The 20717-nt window shown below is 40.3% G+C and overlaps 1 protein-coding gene across 1 annotated transcript in view; it reads left to right on the forward strand.

The window, feature by feature from the left end:
* Positions 1 to 13297, forward strand: part of fam20cb (FAM20C golgi associated secretory pathway kinase b) — a 50858-nt gene extending 37561 nt beyond the window's left edge. The window contains exons 4-11 of the mRNA XM_072372968.1: positions 3639 to 3731; positions 8025 to 8140; positions 8730 to 8910; positions 9099 to 9208; positions 9434 to 9515; positions 10112 to 10171; positions 10372 to 10522; positions 11521 to 13297. Coding sequence (XP_072229069.1) covers positions 3639 to 3731; positions 8025 to 8140; positions 8730 to 8910; positions 9099 to 9208; positions 9434 to 9515; positions 10112 to 10171; positions 10372 to 10522; positions 11521 to 11637 — 910 coding nt within the window. The 3' untranslated portion in view covers positions 11638 to 13297. The remainder of the gene's footprint in view (positions 1 to 3638; positions 3732 to 8024; positions 8141 to 8729; positions 8911 to 9098; positions 9209 to 9433; positions 9516 to 10111; positions 10172 to 10371; positions 10523 to 11520) is intronic.
* The last annotated feature ends 7420 nt before the right edge of the window (positions 13298 to 20717 follow it).

Consider the following 20717-nt stretch of genomic DNA (forward strand, 5'->3'; position numbering starts at 1 on the left):
CTCTTCCAGTTAGTGGGGGCATAATGCCATGCTCTAAACAAGTTTATTGACATTTGAATTGGCTGAGGATGGTGGTAATTATTCAGTCTTCCTGCTTCCTGGCTGGTACTCACTAAGAGGAGAGCAACGGTGCAGGCGCATGTCGAGCTGGTCCACAGGTGGAGGAATTAGTTCAGAATGTAAAATCATGCTTGCATGCTCAGGACATCTTCTCATATTATCATTCACATTCTCTTAGAAAAGCAGTGTGTACTTTGCACATATCAGTGACATGGTTTGTGGCACATGAAACAGCTCGCAGTGGTATATCCCCCCTATACGCAGAGAGCAATGTAGCAGGCATATGTGAAGTATTCTTGTGGACTTCTTTAGGGCTGAGTGACCATGAATCATAGCACTCGAATGTTTGTTCACTCTTATCCTGCAAGAAAATCTCCATGACTACACTTAAGGTCAAGAAATACTGACAAGAACTTATCAAACGCTATCAGACATCTTGTGAATGAAACTGTATTTTTGCTCCCATTAACACAAATTATTCTTATTTTACTGCATGAGGTCATAGAAAACTGTGCTGCATATCATCTACATAATTTCACAATGGACATTTTATCTGATGTCACGTCATATGACTGTTATGCTGTGCAAAATTGTGCAACAGCTCAACATGTTAAAAGCAAATATCACTTTAAGTTGCATTTTGGTCTGAAAAAATTGGTCCCTTAGATACTGAGGCCACTTTCAACATTATTTACACAAATTTGGGATTTAAGAGCAGAAGACACTGCTGCAACACTAAAGTTACCCAGAAATTAACTTGCTTGATAGATACGATTGGTATGGAGACTATGGGTCTGTACTACAAAGCAGGTTCAATATCTGATGTAGCTAACACTAACAACTGAGACTGCACGAAGTGGTATCAAAACACTGGTTACCAATTGGTAAGTCAACCCGGGTTTTCCAAATCTGAGCTGCAAAACAGAAAACACAAGAGCAAAATTTCAGATGACACAATATTTCAACACATTTGAAAAAAAAAAAAAAACTCAGCTCTGATCCATTCAGCTCTTTGATGTGTGGAAGCTCTTTGACATTCTGCAATAGCTCTGCTGAAATTCAAAATTAATCAAAAGTTTAATTGGATGCAAAAGTACCTGCCTCATGGTGCAGGATGAATCATCAACATTTTTAATAGGTTTTTGCAGGAAACCACAAACTGTAGAATAGCATGAAAAATTGCTCTTTTTCTTTCTTTTTGGCATTTGTTAGTGTCGATGCTGCTCATACATTGATGTACGGCGCGGGACTCCTGAATATTGAATTTGATTTCACGGGGACTTTAAACAAGAACTTTACATATTGCACCTTTACACAGGAAGCGCAGCCAGCTGTGGGTTAGCTTTAAGGAGGTCCTGGTTTATCATTGAAAAAATGACTGCTCTAGTAAATCTGCTGTCTACTTGTGTGAGGTCAGTTTTTAATATGATATATCATCATATCATATCAAAAAAATGTTTATAGGACTTAAATAATTTGTAGACGACTTGAACAACCCATTTTGTTGTTTGACTTTCATCTGCATCCTGATCTCTTGGTGTGGATGGTGGAAGTGAAATCAATGTGTTCTTCTACAGTAACTGACAGTGTTTTGAGCAAATTCATAAAAGCTTTCTGGGGGATTTTCTGAGCAAATGTAATGCTTATTAGAGTGCTTTAACATTGTTGGTAGGTAAGTGTGTCACCTTTTGACACAGCAGAGCTTCTTGGTTCTCCTTTTCCTTTTTATTATCTATTGATTTTGTTTAGCTCTACTCCTTTGATCTCTTATTCACTGTCATTACCTCCAAATGTTTATTCTTTACTTCATACATTAGTCTTCTGTGATTTATTCACCCACTGATAGAGTAGCTGCTGAGCTTGACGTGTTAGTATAAATGATATTATCCTGTTTCTGGGCTTTGCAGCATTGGTGTAAATAGACACTGTTCTCTGCTTTCAAAGTCAGTAACATCTCTCCTCTATGGCAGAACGAGAGCTATGTCCCTGAAGCAAAGCTATCCAGAGGAAGAGAGTGATACAATCAACAGTCAGCTCTAGGCCTTTAATGGCTGAGCCTCAGTAAAAAAAACTGAGAGTGAGGAAAGGAAAGAGAAAGAATGTTACCGTGCCATACTTTTGTTCAATTTTGAAGTTCCTCATACAAGTCAACACCAAAAAAAAAAAACAGGGCTAAAGAAAAACTATGCTCCAAGCTATTTAAATCCCAAATTTATCATCAAACTTTTCTGCTTACTTTGCCCAAACTTGGCCACCCATCTGCTTCAGGATGTCTGTCAAATGTTTGCTGAGAGACTGAGGATGCTGAAAGATTAGGAAAAAAACAGAGGAAGAATGATAAGAAAAAAAGAGGAAATTGAGGAGTTTTAGTGGATGAGTGCGTTTCTGGGCTGCATGTTGGCTTAGTTAATGACTGGTGCATATGTCAGAGACGCAGCTGTGGAGTTACAATCAGCCAGCCAGCTGAGTAAAAGGAGTGACGGATGGAACAGAGAGAGAGAGAAAAAAGGGAGATGAGGAGAGATATGAAGTATTAAGCCCTGGATGCACACACAAAAAATATAAAGAATAAAATAAAAAAAATGTGGGATACAGTTCTTTGTGAGAGAGAGCAGTGAAGCAGAGTAGGTGAGAAAGAGGATTTGGAGTGAAATAAACAGAGAGCAGCACCCAGAAGGAATTGAAAGAGAAAGAGACTTTGCCAAGATAGTTTCCATTCTTCTCATCCTCCCTCAGTTAGCTGAAGTAGAAATGGCGGAGGCTGCAGTCCAAATCATTACACTCAGCTGCCTTCCTGGAAAGTATTTACTGTTGTCAGTAAAAGCTAGAGAGAAAGCAGTGGGTTAAAAAAAGGGAAAAAAGCTGATATATGTAACTCCTCTGTAAGAGGAAGTTGATGATGGACATTATACTGTATATTTTCTTTACCCTTTATAGGTCTATTCACCTCCACTTACTTTGACTTTGCCTTTTTAACCTGTCCATCCTGCCCAGCCCTGGCCTGTGTTCCATCAGCTCAGGGGCTTTAAGCCTTTAAGAACCTCTTTTCCCTCCAATAAGAGCTTTAAGGAAGAATGTGTGGAAAGCAGTTTTTTGGGAAAGGATCAGTACTGCACAGAAATAGGTTCAGAGTAAGAAGGAGTAATAAGTCTTGTCCACCTCTTTTTAGTGCCCATCAAAACAACTAGAGGAACTCTTATGAGGGTATTTCTGTGAGGCAAGGGCACCAGTTTATTGTGTCTCTGCTATTGCTCACAAATGCTATTCACAGTATTAGGCACACAGGTGTAAAGTTAGAGTGTTTAACCACTGACTTGGCATCTTTGGAGTGAGACATGGGTTGATTTGTGCATCCTAAAGTTATGTTGACCATTCATTTTGCACACCTGCTCTGTGATTTGCCAATTCCACCATCAGATATATGAATCATTCTTGTGAAATTTGATCACATCTTAAGCTTAATGTTAAATACTCTGCCCACCGCTAAGTGTCAAACTCTTCCAGGTTGCTCAGGGACTCTCTATGAATGTCATACTTCACCTCTTGGATAACCGAACACCTTCTCTGTCCCCCTGCAGGCAGACTCGGGAGCAAGAAACCCCACCAGACTTCTTCTATTTCTCTGACTTTGAAAGACACAACGCTGAGATTGCAGCCTTTCATCTGGACAAGTAGGTGAAAACCACTCTGGTACAACTTTCAGAGGCTTTCGTGTGTGTGTGTTTGGAATATAGCATTCTTACATTGTCCTCTTTGCCCCCCCCCCCCCCCCCCCCCCCCCATACACGAGGAGTTTCATTGTTGTCAACCCCAGATCTATTTGTCTTTTGATGTCTAGTTTAAAGTTGAAAGTAAAAGCCCTAAAGGTGTTCAAACATCTTTTTAACTACAACAAAGACCATTATATTGTCATAGGGTTTGAATGGTAGAAGGGCAGATTTGATCTCTGTTACTCTGTGAGAAACATCACCCAGGCCTCAAAGACTTAGATAGAGAAATGACCATTAAAATGTGAACAAATGTTAATGTTAAAAGTCCAGAGCCAAAAAACAGTGAAACGACAATCAGAAACGTTCTTACTGTTTGCGCTTTAAAGACATGACAAGTGTGTAATTCTTGCATCCCACCTCTTCTTTCTATTATTACATACTGCAGTGAAGTGGACTAGTAGAGTGCTTTCACTTTTCTGTCAATCCGAAGATTCAGATTCCGAAGATTCTGAGACAATTCAATTTTATTGTTATTGTTACGGGAGGTTGCACAATACAAGTGGTGAGACAGTTAAGTCGTTTGGCATATAACTATAAATGCAAGAAAAATAAGAACATTTTAAACTACTGTGTATGTTTAAAGAAAAAGAAAGAATGATGAAAAAAATCCAATTAAATGCTAAGAAAAAAACAAAACGCAACCATTTTGCAATCTGCACTACCTTGTCTGTATCATGGTGAAAGTACCAATTTGATGTTTATTTAAAGGTTGTTAAAACAACACAATACTATTCTCATACAGCATATTGCGACAGCCTCTGTCTGAAATGCTCCATTTCATCTCTGTAAGGCCCCACTCCCAGCAGCCCCAAATCTTTGCTTTCATTGGTCAGCTGATTGGTTGAAAATGGGGGATTTTGAAGCAGCTGCTCGTTGTTTGTTTGAGTCAAGCCAAACTAGCAACTCAATAGTTTTAATGCAACTTTGTTTCATGGTGATGTAGCTAGGTAACAGAAGAAAAGGCAGCAAACTGCCTGCTACCGTATTAGGCAGTTCAGGAGCAGTTTCCTCTGCAGGAGAGCACAACTCCCTTTGATATGGACTCCATTAAGTAACTTTGCATTTAACACAGTAAAGAAAAGGGGAAAACTAAAAATCTTTCAAAGCAGGAGGAGACGCCAAAGACAGTTTAATTTATTTAGAATAACATTAACTATGGAAAGAACTCTCCTCTCAGAGGCGACATGGCCGCTTGGCCTTGAGCAGTAAATTATCCAGATTCAGCCCTGTTTCTGCAAACTATTTTAACTCAAAAAGCTAAAAAAGTGGTGTTCTTGACACTGCCCTAATGATTCAAACTTTTTTTTTTCACCCGTGAGGGCCAGCGTCCTGCAGGCTTTTGTTCCAATGTGATTGCTAATTTGCTTGTCCCTGTGTCGGCTCATTAACCACCTGGAAGGAGCACAGATTGTAAAGTGAACTTCAAAGCGGGTTACTACTGTCTTGCAAGGATTTTTAAAGATGTGTTGTTATTGATGTTGTCCATATCTTATGTGAAGTGTTGCTGGTTTATGCATGAATACTCTTCGATAATTGCCCATGTAGAATTTCAGAGGATGAAAAGATGTATAGGCTGTCGTTTACCAGTTTTTAAAAGTTAGAATGCAAAACAAAATGTCATAGTTTGGCGTCACACGGTGGCATTTGGATTAGTTACTGCGCCCGCAATTACAGCAATTGTGAATGAGTGTCTGCAGCCATACCTATTTCCAACTACGCATGAACATCATACATGTACTTATTTCTGCATTTGCATCTCCCTTTCACCAATTTCCGTCCACAAAAGTTTATCTTTTTTTCAGCGAGTGGTGTTTTTGCAGCCTATGTAGTAAAGGCTGTGAGCTTCATGTGGCCATGAGTCACAGAGAATGAATGCCGCCCTCCCGCAGATAGCATCTGACTGAGCAATGAATGCAGCCCTGCTTAGCTAACCACCACGCTCTCTGACTTTGCTGCCTTTACAAGGCTAACACTTTATGGCCCGCCTGCCTGCCTGCTGGAGAGACTTTAATGAAAAGAGAAATCCTCACGAGGCTCTCTGAGCGACGAGAGCGGGCAGTGGGTTTGGAGTCAGTGTTACTATTATTGTCAGGCTTATGTCACTGTGGCCGTGTGTTATTATGAGCAGAAGGGTTGTGTTGTGGATGCGGGTGTTTCTCTGTCCTGACACGAGATGATACGGGAGGTCACTCACTCTCTCACACACACGCATAGACACAATAGAGGGTAGTGATGATGCTGAATCTGCTTTCCCTTCAGGCACAATGACACAGTTCATCTGTAGTTGCCTTTGCAGTGGCGTTCTTCACCAGTCTGTTACACATCTGGTCTTTCTCTCTGCACACACACACGCACACATACTTCAGCGTGTGTGTGGGTTAAGAGGAAGAGAAGGAAACCAAAGGCATGAAAGGCCCTGTGCCTATACTAAATATAAGCTAGGCAGGGTTTGCCAAAAGCAGCGCTTTATTTTTTTTCCTTATTTTGTCTGTTCTAAATTAGAGCCTGTCCAGAGAGCCGCTGCTGCTGGTGCAAAAGCTTGAGGCTGCACTGCCTCCCAGGGGGCCCGCAGACACACAGAGGCTCTTTTAAAGCAGCCGTGTGCACGGACGCCCCCTTTCCCCCTATGTAGGCTACACTTTTTTAAGTATCATTAATTATGTGATTGGATTTAACTGGGCGGAGCTCTTGGTACCGCTGCATTAGACAGTCAGAAGATATGAAGACACACAAGGCCTGATATCACCTCTGAATGTTAAACAATTTATCTCATGATTCATGGGAACCACTAGTGTTTTGTACATTTTTCAGATGGGAATATGTGAAAAGCCCGCTGTTGGTCAATGCACAACTGTCAGCATTCATTTTAATCCCATATAACAGTTTAAGTTTAAGCAGCCACTGTTGGAATGAGGTTTATCAAAGGGGCAAAAAGTGAAGAAGAAGCAAGATCTGTCTGGCAGTGAACTTACCTGGCTCACTACTCCTGTCAACAAAATCACAGTCTGTCTTTCTGCATCTCCCTGCCTCAGCCATTAGGTGTTGTCAGGGTTATCAATTTTTAAAGAGCCCGTGCTGGTGTTGAAGTTGGGTAGTATTAAGGGCAGAGGCTGCGCATGAATAAAACAGGCAAGGCACCACCCTATCTCTCACAGAGAGACAGTTATATTTAATCTTTCCCTACGCCTTTCATGCATACATATCACAGCTGGTGCTAGTTTTCACTCAAATGATGCAGAGACACAAAATCACAGTGGCCTCACAAAATTGAATCTGTGAGATATACATTTCTGCAATGCACGGGAAACCTTTATCTCAGAATATAAAGTAGAAGCAGAAAGCAGCGCAGAAGTTTAAAAAAATGTGTTTGATGTAGAATCACAGCCACATCAAAACCACAGGGAGGTTAACCACCATGTGGTTAGACTTTCAGGTCCTTACCGATGCCACAGTGCCCCCTTCTGGCTGTGACTCTAACTTACACATGGCCTTACCATGACAGTGAAGTTGTCTGATTCGGGGTTGAAGGTTTTCCCAACCATCCATTTTCTATACCCGCTTAATCCGTTGGTCGGGTCGCGGGGGGGCTGTAGCCTATCCCAGCGATCATCGGGCGAGAGGCGGGTACACCCTGGATCAGTCGCAAGTCCATTACAGGGCCACGAAGAGACAAACGAGACACACAGCCATGCATGCTCACACTCACTCCTAGGGACAATTTAGAGACATAGAGTCACCAATCAACTTGACATGGATGTTTTTGGATGGTGGGAGGAAGCCGGAGTACCTGAAGAGAACCCACACAGAACCACACCACTGTGCAGCCACTACTCAGCTGAAATAGTGGATTTTTAGAGTACATCTATTCTTAAGTGGTTTTGTAAAAAAAAAATGGTTGAATCGCAAAGTCCACTGCATAAATTCACTGCATCGTAGGAATACACATATCTGGTCTGTGTGGTCAGATTAATACCTGATGAAGGTCAGTGAAAGCCGTGTTGTTGAAACAAATTGCAGGAAGTGGAATCTTTAATGGCCTCCATGAGCTGTTAGTTGTAGCAATGACTGACCTCCCATTGCTCTTCAAACACATGCAGATGAAACAGTGTGAAGGGGTGTGCCTCAGAATTTAAACACCTAATCTATACCCAGAATACCAAACCTGACCCCTCAGTATTTGTCTTCGTCCAACAGGATACTGGACTTTCGTCGTGTTCCTCCTGTTGCTGGCAGGCTGGTCAACATGACAAAGGAGATCCGAGATGTCACCCGAGACAAAAAACTCTGGAGGACCTTCTTTATTTCTCCAGGTACACCGTGAAATCAGACAGAGTCCCTGAAAAACACGGATAAGATTAGTCTCATTCTGCTGCAGTTGGAGAAGCGATAAGCTGCAAAAATAGGTCTCAGTTCTACTCTTTATTTTTTGGTATTTCTTGTCAAAAAGCACAATCACAGCATTGGATTTTTGTGCCGATCTCAGAGAGAAAACTCAGCCCAGTCCTCAAATGTGAAACCCGATGAACAGTTTGCTTTTTTAAAATGTGGAGCAAAGCTTGTTGTCTGAGGTACTTGGATACTCATTTGCATGAGATTACTACTATCAGGGGACTTTACCTTAACATTTAATTAGCAATGCAACGTCACCTTATATATCAGACACGTAGAGAATTCTCCCATGATTAAAATTACTGGCATCTCAGCAATTATTACAGGTCAGTGAATGTCCCCAGGTAATTTTAATAGTGCGCAACGTGGGCTTTGAATTTATGTGGAGTGGATGACAAGGGTAAAATAAATGCAACTGCAAGGTGGCATTATAACTAAAGGAACTTATTTTTTGTCCTTAACGAATGTGTAACAAAGCTTCAACGACATTTGCCTTTTTCTGACTTTTAGCCAACAACGTGTGTTTCTATGGCGAGTGTTCGTACTACTGTTCCACTGAGCATGCTCTGTGTGGGAAACCAGACCAGATTGAAGGATCCCTAGCTGCCTTCCTCCCAGACCTGGCTCTCGCCAAACGCAAGACCTGGAGGAACCCATGGAGACGCTCCTACCACAAACGCAAGAAGGCAGAGTAAGAGATCGATCCTGCTCTAACACAGTGCTGCATTCACTGATGTAGGCCCCCGCTATCACACTCACTGTGAGCTGGCAGTGGCTGGAATTCATGAGCGCTCAAGAAGAAAGAATTACATTGTAGGAGATTCTGCATGACATAAGAGTAGATGCATATATTCTAATTAAAAGTGTGAAACTATTCAGATGGGAGGTGGATCCCGACTACTGTGAAGAGGTGAAGCAGACGCCGCCATACGACAGTGGCACACGACTGCTGGACATCATGGACATGACCATTTTTGACTTCCTCATGGGTGAGTTCAGCATGTCTGACATGTTTTCTTCCGCCACTGAATAAGTAGACTGTTGTGTTGCTACAATTGCTCGTTCCAACAAGAGTTGTCATCCGAGATTTCTCTTACATTGGTGTCATTAACACACACTGAACAGTAGTAAATACACACTATGTGATATAATATCTTTTTTTCTTTTACCTCTGTTTCTCCCCTTGCTGAACTGTTGGCCGCACTCCCTTACAGGGAACATGGATCGGCACCATTATGAGACTTTTGAAAAGTTTGGAAATGAGACCTTCATCATCCATCTGGACAATGGCAGAGGGTAAGCAGCGAGATCGGCACATTAATTGTCAAGTTCAAACACAAAATGGGGCATTACAAAGAATAAACAACATACAACATAAATCAGCCTCTCACATTTTTTTTTAAAGAGTCTGAGCAGCACTGACTCCTGCAGCCACAGACATTTAACTTGCACTGTTCCATCTCATTCTGTTCAGTAGTATTGTAATTATATATATTGTCATTATGGCACCTTCACGTGTCTGTTGGCAGGCTTTCGACCACAAGAGCGCAATATGCAAAACTGGGTGTAAAACATGCCGTAAACAAAGAAATCTTCAATCCAACTATACACGCACAAACTTCTGTATAAGGAGATGTTTGCTTGTGTATTGATCAGTGTAGCTTTGACTTTAAAATCTGTGCTGTTGTCCATCTGATATGTGAAACCTTAGAACTCAAAAAGACCGTGCTTAATTTTCCAGACTGTATATTTGATATCATATTCTTCTCCACACACAGACCCTACAAATTACAGCAAATAGCTCCACAAATGAAAATTTAATGTGTAGATATAATGAGCATAATGTGCAAAAAATATCAGCACCATCATGCCTCTGTTTTTTTTTACCCTAGCTTTGGAAAGCACTCCCATGATGAGCTGTCCATTTTGGTGCCACTGAGTCAGTGCTGCAGGTAAAGCCTTCCTTCCGGTGTCATTGTGTTGGCTGTTAGGAGAGGAGTGATAGCTAGATTAATTGTTAAGGAGATAGTTTATGATAATGTAAAAAAAAATGTCTCAGAAAGGTTGGCCTTGTCAAACAGATTCACAGATACAACGTACCACGTGAGGCCAAACTGACTTCCCTTTTTCCTTGACCGCTCTGTTATTGCAGGGTAAGGAAATCAACCCACTTGCGTCTGCAGCTGCTGGCAAAGGAGGAATACAAATTATCCACGCTGATGGCAGAATCCCTGGTGAGGGATCGGCTCGCTCCCATCCTCATCCAGCCTCACCTAGACGCCATGGACCGACGACTGCGCCAGGTCTGTGCTTTATACTGAGTGCTTGTCTTGTCTCATGGTGTTTTTTTTTTTTTACTCATTTTATTTGAGTGGATGAGTTGAAACCTAGAAAGGGCAAAAAAGAAAAGAAAAACAGCAGAACTTAAAGACAACCCTTCTCCTACTACTTCTCCGTTCTGCTTAAGCTCCTCCCACCAGACAAGTATGCACTATTGGCATGGTTTTATATGAGTTATTATACTAATTTAGTTTATTGGACGACCTAGCACTGCAGCCCTTTTAGTTTTCTTTAACAAAGTTTACTTTGGTTAGGCCTTCCTTTCACCATGAATCGTGACATTAATATCTTTAAATACTAACTATTAGTTTGGTAAAGCAAGTCCTTGTGAAACATGAACTTTGGTAAAAGGAAACTCTGACATGTTTTCTCGTTTTGATTTTAGAATGACTGATTAATCTGGAAAATATCTGCATGTTTATTGATAATGAAAACTAAAGCAGCATCCAAGAACGCTACCTTCAGCCAAGTATAGCTCCCCTTTCTCATAATCTCAAGGAACTTGATGAAGATCCAGGTTTTTCTCCTTCACCCACGCTCCACCTTTCCATACAGTTTCATGAATTTCTGCTGGTAGTTTTTGGATAAACTTGCCAACAAACATACAGTCAAACGATCCACCACTGTGGCTCTCATCTTCGTGGAGTGTGGATAGTGGAGTAATTCAACATTTTTGCTTCGACATCAATACTACTTTTGAGCCAGCTGGTGTGCGATCCAAGACTGGATTCTGGACTTCATCCACTACATTGCTCTCTGTTTCTAGATCAAGCGAAGCTGTCTGCTGGCTTCAGAGTTACAGCTGAGACATGACATCCTCATTCTCATTTAAAGAGAATTCAACCAATTAAAGGGAGAAATAAAAGAAAAAACTGCCATCCAGTATGACTTTTGAAATAGTTCCTTTGACGTCTAACTCAACAATGACGCTTTTTTTTGTTTTTTCTTGCTCTCTCTCTAGGTGCTAAAAGTCATGTCTGAATGCATTGAAAAGGAGGGTTACAGCTATGTGGTGGAAGATGACCTCCAGGGAGACAAAGGAATGGACCACGTCCACATTGGCCCAAGACAGAGGTAGCTGTCTGTGGGTGCTGCTGGCTGGAGTGGACTGCCTCCCAGGAAATAAGACACTGGACTGAGCTGATGCAGTCTTTTTCTTAAACTGAACTAGCATCCGGTAATGCAGATGAGCTCAGTCTGTGCTGAATTCCTCTGAATGTCCAGGGAAGCCCTCCTGCCTGGGGTGATGTAAGCTGTGCAGAGGTGGAAGGCCTGCTGGATAGGACTGGACTTTGATGAACCTTGCAAGGACTTTTGCTTTGCTGATGCTTCAGCCACAGGTGGATGACTGGATGGATCTGAAGCTGGACGTAGCTGAACCACCACATATCACCTAGACTCCTTAAAATGTACAACCATGACTGTAGTGTAGGATAGTATCACCACAGGGGACCCAAACATCTGTTGACCCACCGCAGCAACCAAACTGTTCAAGACTTGCAAGAGACGGCGTCTCTGTCTGCTCAAGGACCCTTTTTTGAATTCAGTGAATTCTGAGGGCCTTATAAAGAGTTGCTCCATGCTTCCCCAGCTTAATTATCTGAATCTACGTATCGTTAGCAATGCAAGTGTTTTGGGTGAACATTCACAGCAGAATCATTGGAGAAGCTGGTGTTGGATTATTATGATATTTTATTGATTTCCTGCAAAACTTTCTGTTGCATTTTAGTGTCTTTTTTAACTTTTTTTCTTTTTTTGCTGAGCTGTTTCAGCACCTTGTCATTGGTATTCAAAATGGAGACACTTGATTGGAGTGCAGGTTTACTCCTGGATAATTATTCCCAAATGTTAAGTGTTCTCGAGAGAGTATTTATTAAAATACATATTTATTGTTTGAAATGAGTGCTGATAAGTAACACAACTTCAGTCTACGGTAAGAGCAAGCAAATCAGTTTACATCACAATGGTGTACTTCCTTGTTTGTCCACAAGATGGCAAACTGAGCATGTGCAAAAGTGTCAGTCCATTACAACAAATACAACCTGGTAGAGAATGGTTTATATCCATCATAAATCTTTGCCTGTGTTTACAACTTGTAATCAGTTCCCAGCTGCTGTTTTTATTTCCTTCGGTACAGCAGATATGAGGTCAGATTTATGCTACCAAAAGCCAAATGTGACATTCATACTTTTCTATTATTGTTCCTTTGTAATGTATGTGATGTCCAGATGTTGCTGTTGTGGAGAGATTATTTTTCAGGATGTATATTTCATTCATCACCAACAGCTGATCGCTTATACTGTTGGTGTCAATGACTCAGTCACTGGCTGAAAGTTAATATATACAGTAGGAAAATCTAGTGCCTGTGCAATGATAGAAATACTTGAATGTCTGGTTTCATTAGCGGGAAAGGTACGAGCTATAGATAAGATGCTGAGGTCTTCATATGTGTACGTGCTTACTCCATCTGTTTCATAATGGTTTTATCATCAGTTTCGAGTTTCCATAGTCCTGTCAGTGTCAGGGCGTTACAGTGTGTGTGGATGTATGGGTGGATCCATGGAGAACCATAGATGGTGTTCCTGAAGTGAAAATACTTCTTTTTTTTAACTTCAACTCATTTTTTCTGTGGATTCCTTTTTTTTTTCTTTGCATCATGGTAAAAGTGCAATAAAACAAAATAAGCATAATAAAAAGGTGTGCCTGAGTTCTTTATTAAAACAGATAAGCTACTGTAGGTGTGGAGGCAAGATCTTCAGCTGGGTATTAATGTGGGTATAAGCCACTCTGATATATACCCAGTAGAAAATGGAATTCCACAGGGGAGTGTGTGCAGGTCAGTGAAATCTTGACATAATGGTTAATGACGTCTTTGAAAAAGGCTGGAATTAGCAAACAATAAGAAAGTTGCTTTATGCTGATGGTGGGTCTGTCTGGATGCAGATTCAAAATAAAAAAAGTATGTTCCTAGATATAAACTTTCTGTTATAAGGTCTGAGGTGATATGCTCCTGGAGGTTTCATAAACCAGTATCCCTGAATTTATATGCACATATGCTCAGGCAGGTCATATAGGAGAGATTTCACATTTTAGCAAAATTCTACCTTGAAACAGCAATCCTGGGCTTTGGTTGTATATCAAAGACAAAAAAAAAAAAAAAAACCCAAACCCTTGAAACCTGTAGGGGAAATTTCAAAACAGTGACAATTAGACAAGGAATCAGTGGAGTCAAATGATGGCATGTTGGGTTCATTATGGGGACACAGTGGATCACATCTCACAGTCATTATCCTGCAATGAGGGCTGGGAACATGATAAATCAAATTATTCTCAATACACATCTTCAAGGTATCTCTGACCTAAAACGTGGTGTCAGTCCTAATATCAGTTATACCTCTGGAAAGATATCATGCCAAAAAAGGATAGCTGCTCTCTACCTGTTGCATCAAGTGTTGCATTTCCATTTCGTTCTTTTGTCCAGGTGATTACCCAGATATCTGTAGTCCTCCACCAACTCCACCTCTTCTCCAAGGATGGAAATATTGTTTGACTTCTTCTCCTAGAAACCAAAATCATATCTACTGTCAGGATGTGGCAGTTCTTCCTATACCATAGCACAAAGCAGTTCTCTGTACTCAGCCTCTTGTCCATCACTGATGACTGCAGATCTGAGTATTTCTGGACATGACAGGACTCTAGAGTTGCGCTTAAAGTTTGAGGTGTACAGAGTGAGAAAAAACAGAGGGAATCCAGTCCACTGTGGTGCTGCTGTGTTGTTGGAATTGAAAGTCATTTTTGTTAGTTCAACTGATAAATAGTTGCAGTTCATTTATTCATTTAACTGTACTGTTCGATGAGTACCTTTGCGTCCCATTTCACGATCTTTGAACAGTTTATCAATACAAATATAGCTTCTCCATAAGTTTTTGATGACTATAATTGTGCACATTTGTTTTTGTTTTGGCTTAACTTTTAATTGTCATGAGGAAGCTTAGGTCCTTTAGTGTCTGTAGGTGGAGAGAATTGTCTTTGCAGCCATCTGTTGGGGTAGCAGTATCAGAGGCAGTGACTCAAAAAAATGAACAAACTGATAAGGCTGGCTCTGGAGCTGAAAATGGAGCATCTTTAGTGTCCTCTCTGCTGCAATAAAGGCTGGTGTAGAAAGTCCTTTCTGCCCACTCCAAAAACATTGAACTTTTTCTTTGGGTACATACCGTAATATACTGCTACAATTTAATTTCCCTTTGGAGCACTTTCAAATTAATTTCAGTTAGCACTAGAGTGGGTGGAGGATAACAACCACAATGCATTCAGTGCTATCTTTCATTCAGCACTTTAAAGTATTGAATTTGCAAAGTCGTGCGAACAGGATATGTGCCGTGAAAGCATTCCATTTTCTACACCAATTGCAAAATACACATTTTCCCTGGATTCCATGTAGGTGCTGTAGGCTGAAAAGATGAAAAATAAGCAGAGCAACCTCTAAAATCCTTTGCAAGACAGAAATGAATACACAATTGTACTGTGTTGTTTAAAAAAAATGTATAAACTCAGCCAAAAAGTGTCAAAGACGGTAGTTGTTGTTTTATCTTTTCATTTACTATCCCAAACTCCACCCACACAGGTGGTGATAATTCCTCTGGTTGCTAACCACCAAAAAAACAAATAAATAAATTAAAAAAGAAGAAGAAAATGGCAACCTGGTAACTTTTTCAACAAACTAGTTAAATGTGTAAAGATATACACTGTTTGCAATGTTAATCAGGTGTAGTTTCATTAAAATGTGCCAATCAAAGCAATTATTCATATAAATCATTCCAGGAAGGAACAAACTTACTTGTATGAAGTAAAATTACTGGTGTGCTTCTTTAATGTGCCTATTTGACCTCAAACGGCAGCTGGAAGCACTGCAAAGGCTTTCTGCCTCACTCTTCAGGCAAAGAATGACGTATTCTTTTACAGTGTGGTCCACAATATCCCATCCATACGTAGTCACGTCCAGAAATTGATCAACATTAACATAGTGGTCGAACTCGAATCTATAAACTGCTGTGACAAGACAAATAGGATCACCCCATCTGTTTTACCTTCAAAGAGTTCAGATTTGCAAACAGTGTGCCAAGCACAGCTCAAAACAGCGTGGCTCCATCTAGAGTTCAGAAACATACCAGCAGATACTTCGGAACGACATCTAACTGCATGTCAGATTTATGACAGTATTGTGTCAGTATTCTCAGAAAGTATTTCCCAAAAAATCAACTCAAAAGTGATGAGGGATTAAAAAAAAAAAAAAGTAAGCCTGAGTGTGGACTGCTGTTCAGAAAGTTCTGATCCAAATTCTTTGCATAACCTCAAAGGATGGACAGGTTTTTCAGCAGACCATAGTTCTGTAGTTGTTCTTTATCCTTTGATAATCAAAGCTTATTTTTGTACTCATGACACTTTTGTGTCATTTTTTGTGTTTGTAATAAATCAACTCAGAATTAATACCCAATGTGTTTTAGCTCCAAAGCGGAGCCCAAAAGCAGAACCTAGTGTCAGCTTATGGGCTGAGTACTCATGGAAACACGGGCGTCTTCTGGACGTCTTATCTTTAGAACTATGCATAACCCGGTGCAATTTGACAGTGTATAGTGGCAGCAAGGATGGCTGCACAGTACAGTGCAAAGGAAAATGGCCCTCAGCCCCAGATCTGTACATAAGCATGTTTACCATTCTCAATGCTTTGCTGTGTTTTGATAACCTTTCCTCACAGAACAGCCCCCGGAAAAGCTCCTCGGCTGGTTTACATAAATGCATGCACACACACACACACACACACATGCTTCGAGTGGCAGACAGAGCAATGGATGGAGGAAGTGGTGTCTGAGACAACCATCTGAGGGACAGAGAGTGACCAGAGGAGAACTAAAGGCTGTAATCGTTTCGGCCAGCCGCAGACGGGACTCCAGAGGAAGCCTTGTCATGGGAGCGAGCCTCGAGGGGCTTATCAGATCTCAGTTCATACCAACCTGATACCATGAAAAAAGGAAAAGCATCCACTTGGTTAATGCAGTAAGTTAATTTTTCAGAAACAAAATGTGGAATCACAGTAATCTTGTAAAGGCATGTAATGATTTGATGTCCCTCTCAAGCTGCTTTCACTGTAAGTGTACGTTTCCACAAAAACAGTTAAGTCAGTTAAGCAAACCCATGGTTTCCTTATAAAACTTATAAAAAATTTGTTTGTTTATTCAGTCACACAGTAAACAACAAATGTGTTCAGTTCAGTACAATCAAAGCCTTCTAAAGTGACTGAAAAGGCACAGGCCTTTGCTTATATTTAAGCCTGTCCTCTTGAAAAAAAAATAAAAAATCAAGCTACCCATCAATATGTTTTTTACAAGTACAAGAAAAATAGATAAATAATAATAGTGAATGAAAAAAAACAGAGTTGCATCCAATAAAGTGAGAGTCAAAATAGAAGAATAGTTCAGTGAAATCATGAATAAACACTAAATCCTTCACAAATTATGAAAACTTATAGCCTTCAAAAATTGCTTTAGAAGCCATCCTTTTGAAAACCAAAAATGTACAACAATTTCTTAAATTCATACTAGCATCATTCCATAATGAAACCCCAACAACAGATATGCATCTCCTTTTAATTTCTTTTTTGGCCTTGGGTACAGTAAATTTGTCTTAGTTTATATTTTGTTTCTTGAGATGAGAAAAACATTTGTATGTTAACTAGGAGTAACTTTGATATAGCTTTATACATTATTTGCATTATTTTGTAATATACCAGATCATCGAACTTCATAATATGCGATTTCATAAACAGTGGGAGAGTATGTGCAACCTTATTAATAATCCGTATGGCTCGTTTTTGTAGGAGAACTATTGCGTTAACAGTTGTTTTATATGTCGAGCCCCAGACTTCCACACAATATGATGTGTAAGGAAGTATAAGTGAGCAGTAAATAATATGTAAGGCCTTATAATTTAATATATTTCTTGATTTGTACAGAATTGCTATTAACATCAAACCAGGTTTTAAGGATTCCTCTTTCTCTCTTTCAATGGAAGACAAAGGTTCCTCTAAATTATTGCCGGAACCATACATGTTTGTATCATCTGCAAAAATAATTAAATTAAACAGATCTGTAACATTACAAGTATCATTAATATAAAACAAAAAAAGTTTCGGACCAATCACAGATCCCTGGGGTACGCCACAGGGAATTGTGAAATTCCATTGTGAAATAAATTGTGAAACAGTGTTATTAATTTCTACACATTGCTCTCTATTTTCCAAATAACTCTTCAGCCAAGAATAAGATACACCTCTTAATCCATACTCGATGGTATCGAAGGCCTTCTGCAAAACAATATAAATTCCAACAGAATACTCATCATTTTCCCCTAAACCCATGCTGGTGCTCACTGAGCAGTTCATATTTGTCAATAAAAAGATCCAATTGTTTAGCAAATAATTTCTCTAGTATTTTTGAGAATTGAGGAAGAAGAGACACTGGTCTATAGTTTTCAATGCAATGTTTATCTCCATTTTTGAATATTGGTATTATCTTTGATGTTTTCTTATTATTTGGAAAAATACCTTTCTGAAAGGACAGATTGCAAATATAGGTAAAAGGTTTTACAATAAAATCTATGACTTCCTTGATTATAACCATATCAATGGAATTTATATCAGTTGATCTTTTGTTTTTGAGTTTTCTAACAATTTCATTTACATCACTTTCATCGATCCTATCCTTCATAGTCCTTTTAAAAACAGATAAACAATACAGTCTAAACTAAACTAGAACCAACCTATAAAGCTTACAAACCTACAGAAAAAAAGGGAGATGGAGCACCAACTCATAAGAAGCCATTTCCCTGTTACCTGGTACCTTACACGGTCACCGTCAAGCCTCACCATCAGACATCAGTTTGCATATTGTACAAGCATAGATTTACAGCAGGTCCTATAGGTGACTCCGGCACCAGCCGGGCCACACACAGAGGACCCGGCAGACCTCAGGCTGTTTTCCCGGCCTCTGCGGCCCCACGGGAGACTTCCAATTGCCCCGTTAAGAGCCCTTGAAAATACACATCCCCCTATTTTATAGACACGGAAACAATTAGTGGCCATTATAGAGCATTATAGATAGCATCTACAAAACTTCCCGTTGTTGACTAAACGTTCGCCAGAGTGGACACACACACACACACACACACCCCAAAGAGTTAAGGGAGAGAAAAAGAAAACAAAGATGCAAAGGATTTTGTTTGTTGATTCAGAGTTAGCTGTTTCAAGTACAGTTAGGCGAGATTAGGCTATAAAAAGAAACAAAATAAAACATGAAGGCAGCCTATGAGCCCATTGGACCACCCAGAATCCTGCTGGATGGAGGTGGGGCGGGGAAGCTTTCTGTCCAGGACACTTGATGTGGGCAGAGATGACCAACCTACCACAGTGAGACAGCTTAACAGATCAGGCTTCATTGGTACAGCACGTTTATTTACCAGTCACAGTGTTGCTGTGCTTTTTAATGTCCTCTCTAGAAGAAGATTTGTCAAGTCTGAGACAGTTGAGATAAGTAGTAACAGAGACACAATAAAGAAGCCATTTCTTCAGTTTTTTCCCCATCGGTGTGTTCAAAGTTTTTTTTTTACCTGATCAGCATAAATCAGGTCACCTTTTTGGCCTTTTGTTCCTGTGCTTTTCTTCATCATCATGAAACACATTTGCACAATGTGGCGAATGTGTTTTGGGTAAAGTTTTGGTAGTGGGTCCACTCTTTATTCCTTCGCGGGCACACCAGGAGGGAGTGGTACATTGCTTAAATGGAGGACAATAAGGTTGCCAGTATCCTTGTAAAACAACCATGATGTGTCAGAGCAATCAAGGTTTATTGTGTCATTAATAGTTTACTCAATGAATGTGCCACAGAGAATAAAAAAGAGCCGCAATCATTATACAGCCTGGAATGAAAGCGTACTTAGAGTCAATGACTTTATTCATCCATTTGATAACCACTTGTTGTTTTGGATCCGAATAACTGCTGGGTTTGTATCACCTATATGATCGAGGCGGGTGTGTCCGCCCCTTGTGCTGCTGGATCTGTACAGGGAATCTGGCATGTGTGCCAGCATGTTAATGGTGTGGAACCACTCCTTCAGAGTACCTCAACAGAGAAGGAGCAGCCCCCTTGCGTTCCATTGTTCTCAGTTCAGCGGCCTTAAAACGCAAACTCGGCATATCTATGTTTTTAGGGTATTTGAAAAATTCCTGTTAAGTGGCTGGCATTTATGCTGAAGTGTCAGCGGTAAGGAAAGCTTGGCAACATTACTCAAAATGTACTCCAAAATACACTACATCAGAGAGGTAGAGGAAAGTAAGAGTGGAACAAAGTCCATGGTGACTGTGAGGGTAGTGAAGAGCTCCGCCTTCTCTCATCAGCTGTTCGAGGTAGGGCAGTGTAACAACCATAGACTGTTCATAAATGAATGAAATAGCCCTTTGTGATGTCACCAAGCGGTTTGTGATGTGCTGTTTTGAACCCTAACGAAGCTTCTGTCACGTTGGCCTTTCTGGAGCCAGAAGAGACCATATTTGGATAAGAAGATGGAGCTGGAGAGTGATCCTTGAAAGCTGATTGGAGAAAACTGCATTTCTTTGAAGACTCAGAGGAAGCAAATCTAGCTTGAAGTTTATTTGTTTCATATGGCTGTATATCAAACAAAAGCTGCTTTGCACTGGCTGCTGCTTCAGTGTCAAATTCCACAGCTTCATTTATCGCTTAAGCAGTTTATTGTCAAAGAGACTGACACAAGGTGCAGTCTCTTTGACATTTTTGGGCTGGTAAACACAAATGCCCACGAGACCAAATCAGTAACTGCTGGCCAACAAAAGTTGAAACCTTATCATCATTCAACATCATTAACGCAGGATGTTTTGCACACGTAATGTAATGGTGGCCTCCTTAGAGCGAAATATGTAAATGTTCTAAAATCCTAGAGAGAGTTATCAGAACATATTAAGGCTGATAAATCTTACTCAAGGCTCCTTTTAAAGAGACAAGATGGAAATTAAAACTAAGAGTTTCAGATAAAGACTGGAAGATGCTCCACATCAATGTATAGTATACCAAAAAAAATAAATATTTATAT

The sequence above is a fragment of the Leuresthes tenuis genome, unplaced genomic scaffold, assembly GCF_036924035.1.
Source record: "Leuresthes tenuis unplaced genomic scaffold, fLeuTen1.0.hap1 SCAF_20, whole genome shotgun sequence".
Classification (NCBI taxonomy): domain Eukaryota; kingdom Metazoa; phylum Chordata; class Actinopteri; order Atheriniformes; family Atherinopsidae; genus Leuresthes; species Leuresthes tenuis.